General features: G+C 44.5%; 1 protein-coding gene across 1 annotated transcript; it reads right to left on the reverse strand.

Annotated features, from left to right (window-relative positions):
* Nucleotides 1-821: 821 nt before the first annotated feature.
* On the reverse strand, nucleotides 822-18,179 carry GUCA1B (guanylate cyclase activator 1B). Its single transcript, XM_003403914.3, is given in 5 exon segments — nucleotides 822-2,416; nucleotides 3,340-3,460; nucleotides 4,847-4,996; nucleotides 11,034-11,206; nucleotides 11,209-18,179. Coding segments are annotated over 5 exon segments (603 nt in total). The 5' UTR covers nucleotides 11,240-18,179; the 3' UTR covers nucleotides 822-2,288.
* Between the last annotated feature and the right edge of the window lie 84 nt (nucleotides 18,180-18,263).

Raw genomic sequence — 18,263 nt, forward strand, 5'->3', positions numbered from 1 at the left:
CACCCACTAGTGGTATTTCTGTTATAGCAGCACTAGATAACTCAGACAGCTCCGCACATATCTGGGACTCATTGCTCCTGACAAGTGACCTGCCTATCCCTGGTCTAACCTAAACCCCTCTTCCTGCAGTGACGTGTGACAGAAGTGGAGCAGACTGTTGGCGGGCACCCCCATTCTTTGCACTTTTCAGGCACTCAGAGATCTACCCATTCAAGGCAGCTAATATCAGCTGTGCCCCTGAATTACAGCTGCCCGTTTGCCGCAGGAACCTGGAGAGAGACACGGGGACTGGGGCTGTGGGGTCCATTTTTTCAAAAAAGCTCTTTCTTCTGGGCTTTGAGTCTTCATCTCACCTGGGTGTGGGGAGGTGCAGGGGGTAAAATAAAAATCCAGGGGTGGAAGGGAGAAAAGAAGGGGAAGGAGAGTGAGACACCAGGTTGGAGAGAGCCTCACTGGGGGGATGAGAGGGTGTGTTTGGCTCACACTTGTCCTGCCCATCACTTGGACCACTCCGGATGGGGAAGTCAGTCAGGACCTGAACACAGACATGGTGAGAAGATGGAGGTAAATGCCAGGGGCAGCTGGAAAAAAAAGGAGGTGGCTTTTTACTCCTCTCCTGCCCACTGACTCTTGGGAAATCCCGAAGGTCAGACTTGGGAGAATATCTGTATATAATTAGAAAACATTTCCCCACCTCATTCATGTACCACCTCCAGGATTTGGGGCCTGTCTGTGTACCACCTGGATTATTAATATTTTTTATTGTGATAAGTATAGATGTAACAGAACATTTTCCATTTCAACAATCTTCACACGTACAGTTCAGTGACATTTATTATGTTCATCATGTTAATATTTTGGATCAACTAGTTTTTTACCTAAAATTTATTTTTAAAGAAAATTACATGACTAACATACGTACAAAATTGCAGGTTCAGCAAGTGTTTTACCTTTCATATATCAACATAAAAATGTATCTACTCAAGTTAAAGCACACTTTTTCCAGGAACTACTTCAAATCAACTACTTCATGTTCTCGCTGTGCCTCAGGCTCTAGGGGAGTGCGGGGGCCTGAGTTCTCCACTCCCCTTCGACCAGGGTGACTCCATTAAAAATTTTATTATTATATTTTTTATTGTGGTAAGTATATATATAAGAAGACATTTGCCATTTCAATTAATTTTTACATGTACCATTCAGTGACATTAATTATGTTCGTCATGTTATGCCACCATCACCGCTATCTGTTTTCACACAGGGGGACTCTATTTCGATCTAGTTTCTGTATTGGGGTTGCGCATAAGAGACTGTATGATAAATATAATTCCGCAGCTAAAAAAATAAATAAATAATGTGAAAACTCTCGTTTAGTCCAGCCTGCTCACTGTGTAGATGAGGTGACTGAGGTGAGGGAGAAGTGGCCTGTCCTGGGTCATGGCATGGTTGGAGCCAAAGCCTGGCCCAGAAGCCAGGTCGGCAGACCCCAATTCCCCCCAGAAACAGTTCCTCCCAAAGACAGAGAGATGGTTTTATTCTTTAAGGAGACACATTCGGCTTGTGGCTGGGAATCAGGGAAGGTCCACTCAAGAGGTGGGAGAAGCTGCGGGGGGTGGTGCTTGAGAGTTGACAGCACCAGGCAGAGCTGAAACAGCCCCTTTAAGCAGATCTCACCTCTCCAGGGGGCTGGAAGACCACAGCTACCTCACTTGCTGCAAGTTTACCTTGTTGACATTCTGGGGAGGAGGCCTTGAGGAGGAGGAAGCAAGGGTCCTCCCCAAGAACACCCCTCCGGATCCTGGGGGGAATGTAATTTTTATTTCCCCCACTCTTACATCTTCTTCAGACTCAACCCCTCCAGCCCCTGCCTTCTACCAGTCTTTACTTTGTACCCTGTGGGTGTGGGGGTTCTCATTGCCAATTTAGTCTATGGAAGCCCCACCCCTCAGCTGGCCTATCTTTCTAGCTTGGGAGCCACCTAGAAATTTGTGGGGGCCCCACAACCCTGCCAAGTCGTTGTCCTCCCAGGAGCAGCTGAAGGGCAAGGGCAGCCCAGTTCCCTCCACCACCCAGTAATGTCCCCTGAAATGGATGGTGCCCTGTTGGCCACTTCAGGCCCAGCAGTCTCCAGCTCCCAACTCACTGCCCTACACAGAGTGAAGTCCAAGCCAGGATAAGAGTGGACATGAAGGCGCTAAGACAGGGACCCTCCCACTACTTGCAAACCTGGGTGAGCTTGGAATCCTGGAAGGAGGCTGTGGGCTCCTTCGGGGCTCCCAGGGCCTGATCCCTCAGAACATGGCGCTTCTCCGCCTCTGCTGAGAGACCCAGCTGCCGGGACTCACATCCATGTGCAGCATCTTCATCACCCACTTGTCACGGCAGGCCCCTTCCAGGAATTCAGTCAGAGACAGCTGGCCTGAGCAAAGGGCAGGAGTGATAATCATTTGGGGAGAGGGGAAGAAAGGGAGGAGGGGTAGGAGTAGAAACATTTTCTCCTTCAGGTGTACCTACACCTCTTACACAAACTAGCCTGTGGTTTCGGGTGCTAAGCAGGTAGGCTTGTCGATTCTCCAAGAGTCTCCTAGAACTTAAAAGGGGCTCTCTTTGCAAATAAGTTGAGGCTTTACTTTTTTCCCCATGATACCCCTGAAATACTGGGTGGAGCTGACAAGTTCTTGAGGTCTCTTCTGGGATGTGTTCTAAGCCAGCTTTCTCCTTGCACAGCCTTGGAGCTGGGAATTGAGCTACAGAGAGAAGGGCCCAAGTCCTTGGATGGCACAAATGGTTAAGCACTTGGCTACTAGCCAAAAGGTTGGCAGTTTGAACCCACCCAGAGGAGACTTGGAAGAAAAGTCTGGCAATCTTTTTCCAAAAGGTTACAGCCATGAAAATTCTATGGAGCATAGTTCTATTCTAAAATACATGGGGTCGACATGAGTCAGAATCAACTGGATATCAACTAGATACTTCATATATCCTATGCCTGGCACTTAATTAAGTTCATTATCTCATTTATTCTTCTCAACCACTATCATTATCCCCACTTTCCAGATGAGAAAATTGAGACCAGCCAAGAGGTTAAATGTATCATCCTGACCTACCTGATTCCAAAGCTCCTATTAGACTCACCTGGCCTCCATCATCAAGTCCGATAGGAGTTTTAATCACGTTACAAACATGACGTCCCTTGTTATTTCTTACAGTCCTCTCCACCCTCATCTCACAGATGAGAGTACTAATCATTGGGAGGTGGAGAGCCTTGCCCAAGGTCACATAGCCAGAAAGAAGGGGTGCTACAGAGTGGGCAGCCCTCCCCACCACCGTCTTCGCCCCTGTTACCATCTCCATTCTCGTCCACCAGGAGGAAGATCCTGTCCACCACCTCCTCGGGTGTGAGCAGCTGGCCTTGCTGCTCCGCCTCCATCTCCACCTGGCAGGCTTTCTTCATCTTGTAGATAGCCTGCCGGAGAAAAGCCAGCTGCATTGACGGGAGACCCTGCAAGCCCTGTGACCCACGTCCCTAAGCACCCCCTCCCCAGCACTGTCCTCCCAGGGTGCTCATCTTGGGACCACATGATCCAGGTCCAAATAAAAACTGACTTGTCCTAAGGGTGTTCTCTCAGAATCCCAGGGGCCTCATTCCACCTGAGAGGTTCCTGGCCTGACATGTGAGCGTCAATGCCCGAAACCCAAGAGCTCTAATCAGGGATGATTAAGCCACTGTAATTAAATATTTTAGAACTGGAAAGACTCCAATGGTCTGCACTCCATTTTAGAGAGTCAGAGAAGAAAATTCAGCATATTTATGTGTGTGTGTGCGCGCTTGCATATGTGTAAAATAGAATGATGGGAGATACAAGTGTTTGGACTAGAGGGGAAAGGAGAGGTTTCTTCTTTGCCCTGTTTCCTCTCCAGATGAGATAACATATGGGAAAGCACTATGTTCACTAAGAAGAGAAAGACAAATATGAAGACTAGCCTTTGTTCCTAGACTGGATGCTCTCTGAGGACAGAGGCTGTGGCTTCCTGATGCCTGGCCTCACGGCCTAGCACTGTGCCTGACACAAAGCAGGTACTCATTAAAGCTGTTTGGGAGTTTCAGGGGTTAAGTCGTGCTCCAGCACTTCCTAGCTATATGAACCTGGGCAAACTACAAAACCTCTATGAGACTGTTTCCTTATTTATAAAATGGGGCTAACAATTCCCACACCATAATGTAGCTGTGGGGATTAAACAGGTTAACACAGGTAAGTGTCAGAGTCTGGGATAGAGCAGGTGCTTTTCTTCCTGTGGTCATTTTTGCTAGTGGTCTATCAGTTTTTTTAGCCTTTTTAAAGAACCAACTTGACGTTTTGTTGACTTGTTTTTTCTCTTGTACGTTTGTTTCCTATTTCTTTAATTTACTCTTCTTTTTTCTAATATCTTGATAGGGCTTCCTAGATCATTGATTTGTAGTCTTTCTTATTTTCTAATATATATGTTTTAAGGCTATAAATTTCCCTGTAAACCCAGCTTTAGCTGCACTCTGTAAGTTTTGGTATGCCATGTTTTCAATTAAAATAAAATTCAGTGTAAATACTTTTCTGGTGTGTGTGTGTACTTATTTCTTTGATTCATGGGATATTTAGAAATGTACTGCCTAACTTCCAAATAGATGGGGATTTTCTAGTTATCTTTTTGTAATTGATTTCTAGTTTAATTCCACTGTGATCAGAAAACACACTGAATGATTTAATCCCTCTTCCTCTACCCCTGCCCCAGGAGCTCCACATCAGCTGGCCACCTCCAGGTACCCCTCAGAGCTCAAGTGTTCAGGTGTCTGGGCCCCATGGGCAGAGACACTGACCTCCACGATGTCCAGTAGCTCCAGGCGGTCAATGCAGCCATCGCGGTCCTTATCATAGATCTTAAAGGTCCACTTCAGCTTATGCTCCAGAGTGCCTCTCAGCACGAGGTTTAGGGCTGCCACATACTCCAGGAAGTCGATGGTGTTGTCCTACATTGGGAGTGGGAGCTGCTAAGGCCCCTCTGACCTCTGCAAAGGGTGAGTGTCAGTCCTATTCAAGACCATCCATCCCTCAAACTCAGGGCTTTTCCTCTTCCTTGCAATTGATATGGCCTCTGCATCTTTGCTCATGCTGCTCTCCACCCCTGGAATCCTTTCCCAATCCCTATGCTTACCCAAGAAAGCTCTTGTGGTGCAAATGATTAAGTGCTCAGCTGCTAACAGGTTGGCGGCGATTTGAACCCACCCAGAGGCTTTATGGGAGAAAGACCTGGGGATCTACTTCCATAAAGATTAAACAAAAAAAGCTCACTGCCATGGAGTTGCTTCCAACTCACACAAACTCTATAGGACAGAGTAGAACTTCCCCATGGGGTTTCCAAGGCTGTAATCTTTAGGGAAGCAGACTGCCACATCTTTCTCCCATGGAGCGGCTGATGGGTTCAAAACGCCAGCCTTCTGGTTAGCAGGTGAGCTCTTTAGCTACTGCGCCACTAGGGCTCCTTTGCCAAAAAGATTACAGCCAAGAAAACTCCATGGGCAGTTGTACTCTGTCAGGTGGGGTTGCTATGAGTTGGAATTGACTCGACAGCACCCAACAACAATACAATATGATTACCCAATCATACTTACCCTTCAAGGTTCAGCTAAAGGGTCTCCTCCTTGAGGAAGCCTTCCTTCTCTGACTACTTGGCCACAGTGCTCGCTCTCTGTCCCCATTGTACCATTCACAGTGCCTAGTACCTATACTACCTGTTTCAGTATTGTCACATATAACTGTATCCTAATGTGTCTCATTATAAGCTCCTGGGGAATAGGGAGGGGCTCTTGCTTCTGTTTCCCCTCTATGCCTCCCTCAGTTCCACATATGCCCAGAGTTGAGGTCCCGTGAATATTTATGAATCAATGAATAAATGATGGACTCAATCTGAATTTGGTACTAAGGTAGTTTGAAAGGAGATGAGAAAGCTGTGCTCACATTTAAAATTTCCTTTGCCCTCTCATTCAAGTTGGAGGTTTCTATATCCTGAGTCTGAGGAAAGACAGGCAGTGGCTCCTGCCCCCCACCGTCAGCCTATAGGGTGGACATTACACGGAAGGACAGGCCGGCACTCTTATCCCCATCCAGGAGGAGAAGGGGAAGACAGAGCTCACGGGATAATTGGGCAGGCAAAGGAAAAGGGGCAAAGTCCTCTTCTAAGGTGTCAGCTATTACTTTCCTGTAGTTCTGAATCCTTCTCTCACAGAAATGTGACAGCAAAAATTACCCCCAAAACAGCAAATGAGAAATGGAGGGGAGAATTTTCTTGCTTTTCTATTTCAAGTGAGTTTGTGGTGGAAAGCTGGTGCTAGGGGTGGCAGATGCCACAATGGGTAGTTGGGCCAGGGTTCCAGGATGACCTTCCTCATACAGGGTTGATGTGTCAGATTTCCAAATTAAAAATCTGAGTCATCATCACCCCCAGAAGTCATTTTGTAATCAGAAATAACATGGCTCACCCAGAGCACCTCTGTCCCACTGGGTCAGGACTCTCAGGAGACCCAATAACAGATCAAGGGCACCTGGGCGAGCAAAGTTTAAGCAACAGGAGAAAACGGGGGAAATAATAAAAAAGAAAGAGAAAATCAAAGAAGAAAATAAAAAGATTTTATCAAAATTAAAAAGGAAAATCAAGAAGGAAATAAAACTAGCCTAACCCCAACACCTAACGTGTTTTATTCAACATCTTTTATATAATTCCTCCTGGGGTTTCCCTCCACGCATATATTTACGTAATTGAGGTCAGATGGTTTCTGTGGTTTTACTTACTGGATTTTTATTTAATATTTTCTCATGTCCTTAGAAATTATTTAAAACCATAACTTTTTGGGGGGGAGTACTGGACATTCCCTCTTTTTTTTTTTTTTATTAACTTTTATTAAGCTTCAAGTGAACGTTTACAAATCCAATCAGTCTGTCACATACAAGTTTACATACATCTTACTCCGTACTCCCACTTGCTCTCCCCCTATTGAGTCAGCCCTTTCAGTCTCTCCTTTCGTGACAATTTTGCCAGCTTCCCTCTCTCTCTATCCTCCCATCCCCCCTCCAGACAAGAGTTGCCAACACACCCTCAAGTGACCACCTGATATAATTAGCTCACTCTTCATCAGCATCTCTCTCCCACCCGCTGACCAGTCCCTTTCATGTCTGATGAGTTGTCTTCGGGGATGGTTCCTGTCCTGTGCCAACATGGACATTCCCTCTTATTGAACATGGTTTTAATATTTTACTTTACACAGTGGACATCTTTCTGCATGTATATTTTTCTTATATCTCTGGTAATTCCTATAGGGTAGATTCTTAGCGGTGGTTGTTCTTTCAAGAGTTATTTTCATGTATAGTTATTATTTATTAAGCTTACTATGAACTGATCTTGTGTTTCTTTTTTTAGTGATAAGTGAGTATAAACTATACACAAAAATGGCTGGTAGGGGCCATCTCTTTTACATACATCACATCCCTCAGGTCTGTTACCCCCATTTTACAGGTGAGGAACCTGAGACTCACAGGTTGAATAAGCTGTCCAAGGCCACCCAGTCAGCAAGGGGCAGGACCTTTCAGGCTACAGATTGTCTCCAGTTCATCAAGTTTTAAGAACTTTCCTTCTCACTCAAGGTCTACTTCTGTCTATAAGGCTAGCCTGGTGTCTAGCACCAAGGGTAGAAATAAACAATTAAAAAAAAAAAAGCATGGACAAATTTCTAGATTCTCTCTCATTTTTTGTCTAGAACCTTCTGTTCTTACCATATCCTCTCTCAACACCTTAGTGTTTCTACAATGACTCCTTGGCCCCTTCCTGACAAGTGATCTCACCTGTGAGGTTCCTTCAAATCCCAGGGCCATTTCTGGGAGTTTCCAGCTGGGGCTAATCTCATATGATGTGCACGGGCTCTTGTCAGCTTCAATTACCCAGAGAGGCCTAAGAGTGACGGAAACGCCTCTGTTTACTCAAGAGTAAGAGCAGATGTGATGGGTATGATCTGTTCTATGAGATTACCTGCCCCATTTCTCCCTGAATTCACTTCATCTGTACACCAGCTCTGACCCTCCCCGCAATGCATGTTATATAAGAACCCCAAATGCCATTTGCTCTTCATCCTCCTTTTCTTCCATTTCAGTTTATCACAGGACAACTGCTAGGGAAGAGAGTTCAATGGAAGGAGTAGTAAGAACAAGGTGTTCCTACTCCTTTGCCTCCACCAAACTCCTGTTTCTATCACTACATATTTTGAAATATGAGCTAAATCTATGAACTCTTTTGCTTTTAGTTACTCTAGAAATCTCAGACTCAGTGCCTAGAAATGGGACTCCCTGATACAAAGATAGCGCCAAAGTGGGGGATGGATCAGGATGTGGGATTGGAGAGACACTAAGTGGGAAAAGAAAGGAGACTGAGTTCCTGACAGAGGGACTTAGAAACAGCTTCTAGGAAAGCTCTTCCTTACAATAGAATGCCAACTAATAAAGAAGGGAGGACGGAGCTAGAAAATCATCACTGGAGGCCAAAACCAGGAGATGAAAATTTGATAAACAACAGGATATTTACTTGGTCTGGAGGTATCTCCCTATAAGACACTGCTTAGTTTCAAAGGGAAAAACAGTAACTTTACACTGAAGAAACCTGGCAGACACCACCTTAACCAAATGATTAGTCTCACCAGTAACAGGGCAAACTGACATCATACGACCCCTGATATCATGCACTTAGAAGGACATAACTATCGCTTCTGTGGTATTTCTGCAAGAAGTGTATAAACTGAATCTATCATGAGGAAATATTAGAAAAGTTCAAATTGTGGGACATTCTACAAAATAATTGGTGTGTAATGTTAAAAAATGTCAAGTTGTGTCTGTTTTTCTATCTTTAAAAAAAAATTTTTTTTTTAATATTGACTGTCATAAGAAACCCTGTTGCAGGCCTCAAATTCTCCTAAAAATACCAGACTGAGACTAGAGGGACCCCCGAAGTCATGTTCCCCAGACCTTCTGTTAGCCCAAGACTGGAATCATTCTTGAAGCCAACACTTCAGACAGGGATTGGACTGGACTATAAGACAGAAAATGATACTGATGAGGACTGAGCTTCTTGGCTCAAGTAGACACATGAGACTATGTGGGCAGCTCCTGTCTGGAGGCGAGATGAGAAGGCAGTGGGGGACACAAGCTGGCTGAATGGTCACGGGAATACAGTGTGGAGAGGATGAGTGCACTATCTCATTTAGGGGGAGAGCAGCTAGGAGTACATAGCAAAGTGTGTATAAGTTTTTGTATGAGAGACTGACTTGATCTATAAACTTTCACTTAAAGCACAACAAAAAAAGAAGAAGAAAAAGAAACCCTGGTGGCATACTGGTTAAGAGCTACAGCTGCTAACCAAAAAAGGTTGGCAGGGCGAATCCACCAGGCACTCCTTGGAAACCCTATGGAGTAGTTCTACTCCATCCTATATGGTCTCTATGAGTCAGAACTGACTCGACGGCAACAAGTTTTTTGGTTTTATCATAAGAAAAATAAATAAATAGATCAGGTCTATGGGAAGACACACACAGACCCACACACACACACACACACAAAATTACCTTCCAGGCAGGGACACTTGACTAGAAGTCAGTACCTTGAGGAGATGATTGTGGGTAAATCAATTCACTTTCTTTTGCCCCAGTTTGTCATTACTTAATTTCGAATAACAAAAACTATCCCCCTCCTTCACAGGACAGTCATGGAGGGGAGGAGGAGCTTTGGAAAGACGGAAGCTAGCTCTGTGCCCTTCCGAGAGGGTTTCTGTGGCATTGAAGATGCTGATTCCTCCCTCCCCACCCTGGGGAAGGGACACTGAGGAAATGTGTGGTGACAGCTTTCAGAGACGGGGTCAGACCTGCAGAGGCGTTCCCCATGACTCAGCCTTGAAAGGCCAGCCAATGAAATCCTCCACTCACCAAGAAGTGGAGTACCAAGGCTTTCTCCAGGTTAGTTGTCTAGGTTCAACCCACCCCCTCAAAAAATTTTGAAGTGAAATAGGTATCTGAGGTATACCTACTGGTTTAAAAGGTTGCAGGGGCACCAAACTGGATGGCCTTGAAAAATCAAGGAATGTCGATTTTTAAGTTCAATTTCCAGGTATGGGTTTTCAAAATTTATTACCCTCCTAGCTGCTGATGCCATTGGAGGGCTTTAAGAAATCCTGTGGTTTGAATGGTTTCATGGAATCTTCCATGACTAGAGGAGTTGAAAGGGACATTTGCAATAGTCCCTTCTATCTCCCTGTCAGTGCAGTGCCTCCTCCAGCATCTTGATGGGGAAGACCTGATCAGTCTCAATTCAAAGAACCTGACAAGGGGAGATCACAGTCTATCCCAAGATAGCTCATCTCATTTAGGACAGCTCTTAGCTCTGCATGTTTAGAGTGAAAGGGGCTCCAAACCACACAACACTGTCATCAAGTTGATTCCAGCTCATAGCGCCTTTATAAGACTGAGTAGAACTGCCCTCGTAGGGTTTCCAAGGCTGTAAATCTTTATGGAAGCAGACTACCACATCTTTCTTCTGTGGAGCAGCTGGTGGGTTGGAACCACAGACCTTTCGGTCAGCAGCTAAGTGCTTTAATCACTGTGCCACCAGGGCTTCTTACAGGGGCTCCGGTGGGTGTGAAAAACCAGGTCCACGGGCTGCAGAGACCTTGCCAAAAATACACAGAGGACGTCGACTGTCTGTCCTTCTGCCCTGCCTACCTCCAGCTCTCAGGAGGACAGGTGAGACTTAGAAAGGGTAAGGAAAGACAGGAAGGGACAGGATGATGGAGAGACAGAGAAGAGTTGGGGAAAGAGTAAGACAGAAAAGGTGAGAGGGAGATAGAGAGAAAAGGAGAGCAGGGGAGGAGCAGGTGGAATGGGAGTTGGGAGCTCCCACTGAAGATGCTCCTTTGCTCAAGGGTAAGAACTGGGTCAGGTGGACTGGTCACTGGTTCTCCCCTCCAGAGTACCTTACCCCATTCTTGTCGAAGGCCCGGAACATGCCCTCTACATACTGGGTGGCTTCCTCATTGTCTGTGACCTTGAAGAAGCGCTTAAACTCATGCATGAAGAGTGTGCCGCTGGGACACTCCACTACGAACTTCTTGTACCACTCCTGGAGCTCGGCCATGTCCATCTCACCGGATCCTCCACCTCCTCCCAGCTGAACTGCTGCCCCATCCTCGCCCAAGGAACGTCAGGAAATGAGGGTGTCTCCTCTGAACCTCTGCGGACTGATTCCTTAGGCTATGACCCTTTTCTTTCCTTTCCTTTGCTTAACCAGCCTCTTCATCATCTCCTGGGCATGATAGGCAGGGAAAAGGCTGCTGGGGGTTGGGGGGCAGCTAAGCTGTCCTAAGATCATTAAGAGGATTCTCTTTGAAAGTCTAACCTCCTGCTGGCTAAGTGCCCCCGGCCTCACCCCTCCCCTTGGCCTTACCAACCAAGCAACTAAGCAGGACCAGTAGATTCTGAGGAAGGAGAATGGGAAGAAGCTGAGAGATAGGCAGCAGAAGGATGGAGTGAAGAAAAGTCGGAAAGAGGGTGGGACCCTCGCATCTTACACTCTCTCCCTGTCCCATTAGTTGGGCACCACAAAAGTCCGGAGAAGAACTTCTTGGAGACACAGGAGATTCCAAAGTCTGGAAAAGAAGCAAGACCAACTCCAAACCCATAAAATAGAATCTGCTGCTGGCCAGGGGCTCCCCGCTCCTGCGTGGTCTAGGGAGAGCAGAATCTATGATATGAAGGACTCTAGGTGAGCTGCTCTGTCCTCAAGTTATCTCAGCCCCGCCATAGTACCTGAAGCTCCACTAGATAGAGATCTCTCCTTTGAGTCTTAGGGCTTTTTCATTTTCCAGCTTAAAGTACAAACGCTTCCCTCCGATACCCTTCCCCCAAGATTCATACCTACAGCCAAGGCTCTTCCTACTTTTCCTCCAAAGTACTAACAGTGACAAAGATCTGGAAGCATAGCCTAAAATATCTTTGAAGACTCTTACTTCTTTATGAAAGATCCATGCAATTTTTTTCAAATCAAATAACACATTCGTGTTTGTTTTAATACAAAAATGATGCCTCCAAGAAATCAGAAGATCTGGAGCACTGACTTTTCCAGAAGATGTTACAGGCAATCGTCCCAGTGTATCTGCAGTTAGCCTCGGAGGTGACACTGCCCGTCCTGACTGGACATTCATCCCTGAGTTGTTTTGTACATCTCCAGGCCTGGCCCCGTCTCTCGCTGCTCCTTGCCTCCCACACATTTCTCAAGGTTCCTTTAACATTCTTGCTCTTCCTGAAATGGAAGCCTCCTTCCTCTGTTGTCCTTTCAAGTACTGGTGCATTTCTCTCCCACATACCCCAGGGTCTGGAGAGAAGGGTTAATGTCCTCTACGCTCCTCATTGTCTCCAATGGTCTGTTCATTTTTCTCCCTCAGACATGGCAGCCCCCCTTAGAAGCCATGTCAGACTCAACACCCCCTGACACACGCACACACTCACATTTACCCTCCCGTGTGGTCATCAATCCCAAGTGACTTCACCACTTGGCTCAAGACATCATTTTAGTGACTTCACAATCCAAGTGGATAGATGATCCATCCCACACAAAGGTCCTTGATCTCCTTAGCTCCAAAGAACTTTTCTTCCCCCCACAGTGGCCTCCCATCCACATGTGGTCCCTGGACCAGCAGCTGCAGCATGTGTGAACTAATTAGAAATGCAAATTCTCAGGCGCCACCCCCCCTTCCCCCATGATTCCAGAGTCCCTTGGCTGCTAACTGAAAGGTTGAGGTTTGAGCCCACCCAGAGGTATCTTGGCCATCTAATTCCAAAAAATCACTCGCTGAAAACCTATGCAGCACAGTTCTGCTCTGACACACACGGGGTCACTATGAGTTGGAATCGAATCAATGGCAAGTGGTGATGGTGGGGCCAGATGGTTCCAACGTACACTAAAGATTGAGAATCACTACCCTAGACTTTGCCATCATCAATTTCTGCCCCACCTCAGAAACATTCAAGCACTGCATTCCTTCATCATCATCCCCTCTCCTTCCAGCTCACTTATTGAAACACCTTCACCCCAGTAACTCACCAGCCTTAACTAGGCTTCCAATCTGTTGATTTACATTTCTTTTACCATCCATCACCTCCCTCATATCCTCACTGCCTCCTTCTCCTTACTCCATAGCCTAGCACGTTTGCCATTTCCTTGTCATAACCTTGACTTTTGTGCCCTTCTTTCCTTCCAACTAGTCACTTGACACAACCTGACCCCGGTTAAAGTTATCCACTAACTAGGCACTACCACCTCACCTGCACCCAAGAGGCTGAACATTGCCGGAGAAAATCAGAAAATCATGCTAGCGGCACATACTTCAAATGATGCCAGGCAATCCTACTGCATGCTCTTTTCTGCTAAGTTCCCTTTCCTTTTCTGAGATGACTACTCCACAATGTTTCCTCTCCTCAAACCTTCCACTCACTCCCACCTTCAGCTGATGACCTTGTCACATGCTTCATAGAGAAACAGGTGCTTCACACAACTACCTCAATCTTCCCACCACAATATTTACCAACGTATCAGTGTCCATATACTTTGCCCCTCTTCCTGTTTCAGTGACAGCAGGGTCCCTTTTCCACTCTTCCACCTGTCAGCTCCTCCACTGCTCCCTAGAGCCATCTCTCTTTGCCTACTCAAGGATTTTATTTCCACAATTCTCTTTCTCTTCTGCATTCTCAATCTCTCCCTTTCTACCACATCATTCCCATCAGCATTCAGACATGCTTTAATATCACTCCTTTCTTTTATTGTGTTAAAAATATATATAACAAACATCTGCCATTTCAACGTTTTTATGTGTACAGATCAGTGACATTATGTTCATCAGGCTATATATACAACCATCACTGTTTCCAAGCTTTTCCAGCATCCTTGACAGAAATCAGTGTCCCCTAAATAATGACTCCTTTTCCCCCCTCCCTTCTGCCCTTGGTAACCACTAATATACTTTGGTCTCTATACGTTTGCCTACTCTAGGTATTTCATACAGTATTTGTCCCTTTGTGACTGATTTATTTCATTCAGCGTAATGTTTTCGAGGTTCATCCATGTTGTAGTTTGTATCAGGAATTACCATTCTTATTAAAACAAAACAAAAATCCTTCCTTGACCCCACATCCAGGTCTACATTACGACTTTCGGGGGCCCTATGCATTTTTGTCTTCATGGGCCCTTTCCACCATAAAAAAATATTAAAAATTACATTTTATTACTCATTGGTAAAAAGACAAATATAATCCAGGCTGGATTATATGAATTTTTTTCTGATTTTTTAATATGAGATACCCAGAATAAGTAAATCCACAAAGACAGAAGTAGATTGGTAGTTGCCAAAGGCTAGGGGTGGGAGAATGGGGAATGACTGCTTAATGGGTAAGGGGGTTTCCTTTTTGGGGTGATCAAAATGTTTTGGAACTAGATAGAGGTGATGGTTGTACAACACTGTGAAATCATTAATTTTATGTTATGTGAATTTCCCCTCAGTTTTTAAAAAGTCGATAATGGTTTCCACCCGGCTTTTTCTGCTTGCCTTTGGAACCCAGCCACCATGTGGTAAGGAAGCCACATGTATGGGTTAAGATCTCCGGTGGCAGCCACATGAGTAAGCCTTCAGATGAATCCAGCCCCAGCCTTTGAGCCAGCTCAGCTGGTATCAAATGGAGCAGACACTATCCTGGTGAGGCCCAAATTGCCGGTTTGTGTAAAAAGTACATGTCATTATTTTAAGCCACTAAGTGTTCGATAAGGAGCCCTGGTGGTGCAGTGGTTAAGTGCTCAGTTGTGAAAGAAAAGGTTGGCGGTTTGGACCCACCAGCTGCTCTGCATGAGAAAGATGTGGCAGCAGTCTGCTTCTGTAAGGATTACAGCCTTGGAAACCCTATGAGGCACCTCTTCTCTGTCCTATAGGTTGTTATGAGCTGCAATCTATGCAATGGCAATGCGGAAGTTGTAGGTGTTAAGATAGTAATAAGTAACTGCAGTCCCTGGGTGGTGCCAACAGTTAACATGCTCAGCTGCCAACCAAAGGATTGGAGTCTCGAGTCCACTCAGAGGCACCTTAGAAGAAAGGTTTGGTGATCTACTTCCAAAAAAGCAGCCAGTGAAAACCCTACGGAGCACAGTCCTACTTGGACACAGATGAGGTCACATGAGTTAGAGTCAATTCAATGGCAACTGGTTTAGAACAGTGCTTGGTACATAGGAAGAACTCAAATACTTGGGGAGTGACTGACCAAAGTGCTTGGCCTGCAGTGCCGGGTTAATGCAAGGGATTACTCCTTAATTTTACAAGGCAACTCATCTTGATGCATTTGGGTGTCTGGGTTAGCAGGTATTTGGTGAAGTTATAAGATACTGGGATTTTGGAACTGGAAGAGGCCTTGGAGATCATCTAGCACAACAATTTTCAACATTCTCTGATCTCAACACTCCTGAAGAAAACATATGCCCATCAGCAACTGTGGCTTTCTAACAGCAATAACGCAGTTGGCTTGGTGTGATGGTGGTGTTCTCCCTGTCTGTTTCTTAATATTTACTGATATTTAAGCAACTTTGGGGAGTGATTAAAGGACAGTACCGTGTGCTCAAGTGAATAAACTGTATGAATGAAATCCAACTTGATTTAACCTCTGGCTAAGGAATCCAGAATTTGATTGGCTTTTCATGTGGGTCAGTTGCCCATGAACTGCCCCTATAAATACCGTTGAGCTGTTGGGGTATAAATATATCTTTTTAAAGAGGATTAGGAGTCCATAAGAGAGAATGATAGCTTGCCGTGAGTAACAATAATGAGGATTTAAAGAGGGCAGGGTCAGGAATTCAGCTGGGATTTGCAAAGAGAACCCTGGGGATCCCAGGCAGTCAGCCATAAACCTTGCTCCAGGAGTAAAGAAATGCTCGAGACAGCCCCAGAGACAAGCCAATTTCTACCGAGCCCCAGAGAGGCCTGGCCAGAGGCCCTACTGTAAATCACCTGTATGCCAGTGTTCTTGTGACCCAGCAGAACCCGCACTGCTGAAGCCTAAACTCTCATGTTGACAAGTGTCAGCCAGCAGGACCATTAGGACCGCACTGTGCATTCTGTTGCTTGCCTTTATCCATATGCATTTCCATATTACTCCTTAGATTTTTTCCCCTAGTCGGTTTCTTCTAAGCTTTAGGAGAAATGAATATATTCTGCTAATGTGAAAGGAGAAATAAATCTGAAAACTAGGTTTGAATAGTCTGCATTTAATATGTGGATGTCTGAGTGCCTCATACCAAAACCAAACCTGTTGCCGTAGAGTCGATTTTGACTCATAGCAACTCTATACGACAGAGTAGATCTGCCCCAAAGGTTCCCAAGGAGCGGCTGGTGGATTCAAACTGCTGACTTTTCAGTTAGCAGCCAAGCTCTTAACCACTGTGCCACCAGGGCTCCTGAGTACTCATAAAAATTTTTTTAAAAACTTGCTGCTATAGAGTTGATTCTAACTCATAGCGTAGAAACTGCCTCATAGGGTTTCAAAGAAGCAGCTGGTGGATTTGAACTGCTGACCTATTGGTTAGCTGCCATAATTCTTAACCATTATACCACCAGGGCTCCAAGTACCTCACAGCTCTTTTAAAAATTAGGTTCTAGGGCTGTCTCTATCAGTAAACTGAACTCTGACACATGAATTTCACCTTTTTTTTGCCTCAGCCTCATCTGTGAACTAAAAGGATGGTTGAGTAGACAAGTCATAACTCTCTAAGCCTTGGTTTTCCCTTGATAATAATAGTATGACTTCACTGGGTTGTTTATAAAGATTAAATATCTGTAAATGAGACGGTTCATGTAAAATGCTTAGCACAGTGGACAGCTAATGCATGCGTGGCTGTTAAAATAAGCACGTTACATGTTTTCTTATCTAAATTAAACTTCATGACCATAGTCTAAGGTAAGTATTATCCTCACCTTTCCAGCTGGTTTTTACACAATACAGCACTCAAGTGTCTGAGAGCTTTACAGGTTATCTAATTTAATACTCCCAACTTTAGTAAGTAGGAATTATTTTCCCTATGTTACTGAGTAAACTGAGGCTCTGACATGGTTAAGTATCTTGGCCAAGTTTATAGGTTTGAGCTCTTACCTGACTCAGGCTGTCTGGCTCCAAAATCCATGCTTTCTCCACTATGCTACTCATTAACACTGTAGTAAAGCTAAAAACAATTTGATGATATCACGCAGAAAAAGCATGCTCGCTGACAAGAGAAATTTAAAAAACCATCTATGGTTTAAAATAATTTATATATTTACTGTTACATGTTTAAATGGTCAAAGGAATATATAAGTAATTCTCTTCCAAAAGCATACCAATCATTCTGAAGTATTAAACACCCATACCAATTACTTACATATAACTAACATTGTAAATGAAGGGAGAGAACATGAATGGAGAGAAACAGTGATACCAATTGTACAAATGGTATTGTTAAGACACAGGCATTTAAAAAGATTATAAAATTATTTAATATGAAAATATACTTCAGGTCAGAGAAATCAACAATACTGGCTTGTTGTAAAAATGACAACTAGGACAGTGGTATCTTGAAACAACATTTAATTTGACAATTACTTCTTAAAAGGTGTCCTTTAATATTGAGGGATGAAATTAAGCTGCTTTGAAGTCTTTTTACAATTTCTACATTGACTTTAAAGCTTTTGTCAAATAGGTATATGAGAACAATGAACTGAGGGCTTTTCCTCAATAAAAAATAATCTCACTTCCTACCTGCCTTCTGGTTCTTTCTACAGTCAGGTCCAGTCTTCTCTCAACACCTTCCACCCCGACCTGGGCATTAATTCTAATTTTCAGAAAATGCATTTTATTGAGACTCATTCTTTAAAACTTTCTCAGACTATCAGAATAAAGAAATGACTTTGCTTATATCAAGCAGGAGGTTTTAAACACAACTAAAACTTTTGTCAAGGCAACAATGCTACTATTTTTGTCCTGTGCAGTTTATTTGGATATATGTATTAAAACAAGATTTTGATATATAATTTGAAGTGCTTGGCTAAGTAATCTGGTTTACAGGTTCTGGTTTTTAGTCTAAAATCAGCTGCAGGTAAATGCACACCTTTGAAGGCGCACACATGGAAGCTACTAGGGCAGAGTA

Source organism: Loxodonta africana, chromosome 1, assembly GCF_030014295.1.
Source record: "Loxodonta africana isolate mLoxAfr1 chromosome 1, mLoxAfr1.hap2, whole genome shotgun sequence".
Taxonomy (NCBI): domain Eukaryota; kingdom Metazoa; phylum Chordata; class Mammalia; order Proboscidea; family Elephantidae; genus Loxodonta; species Loxodonta africana.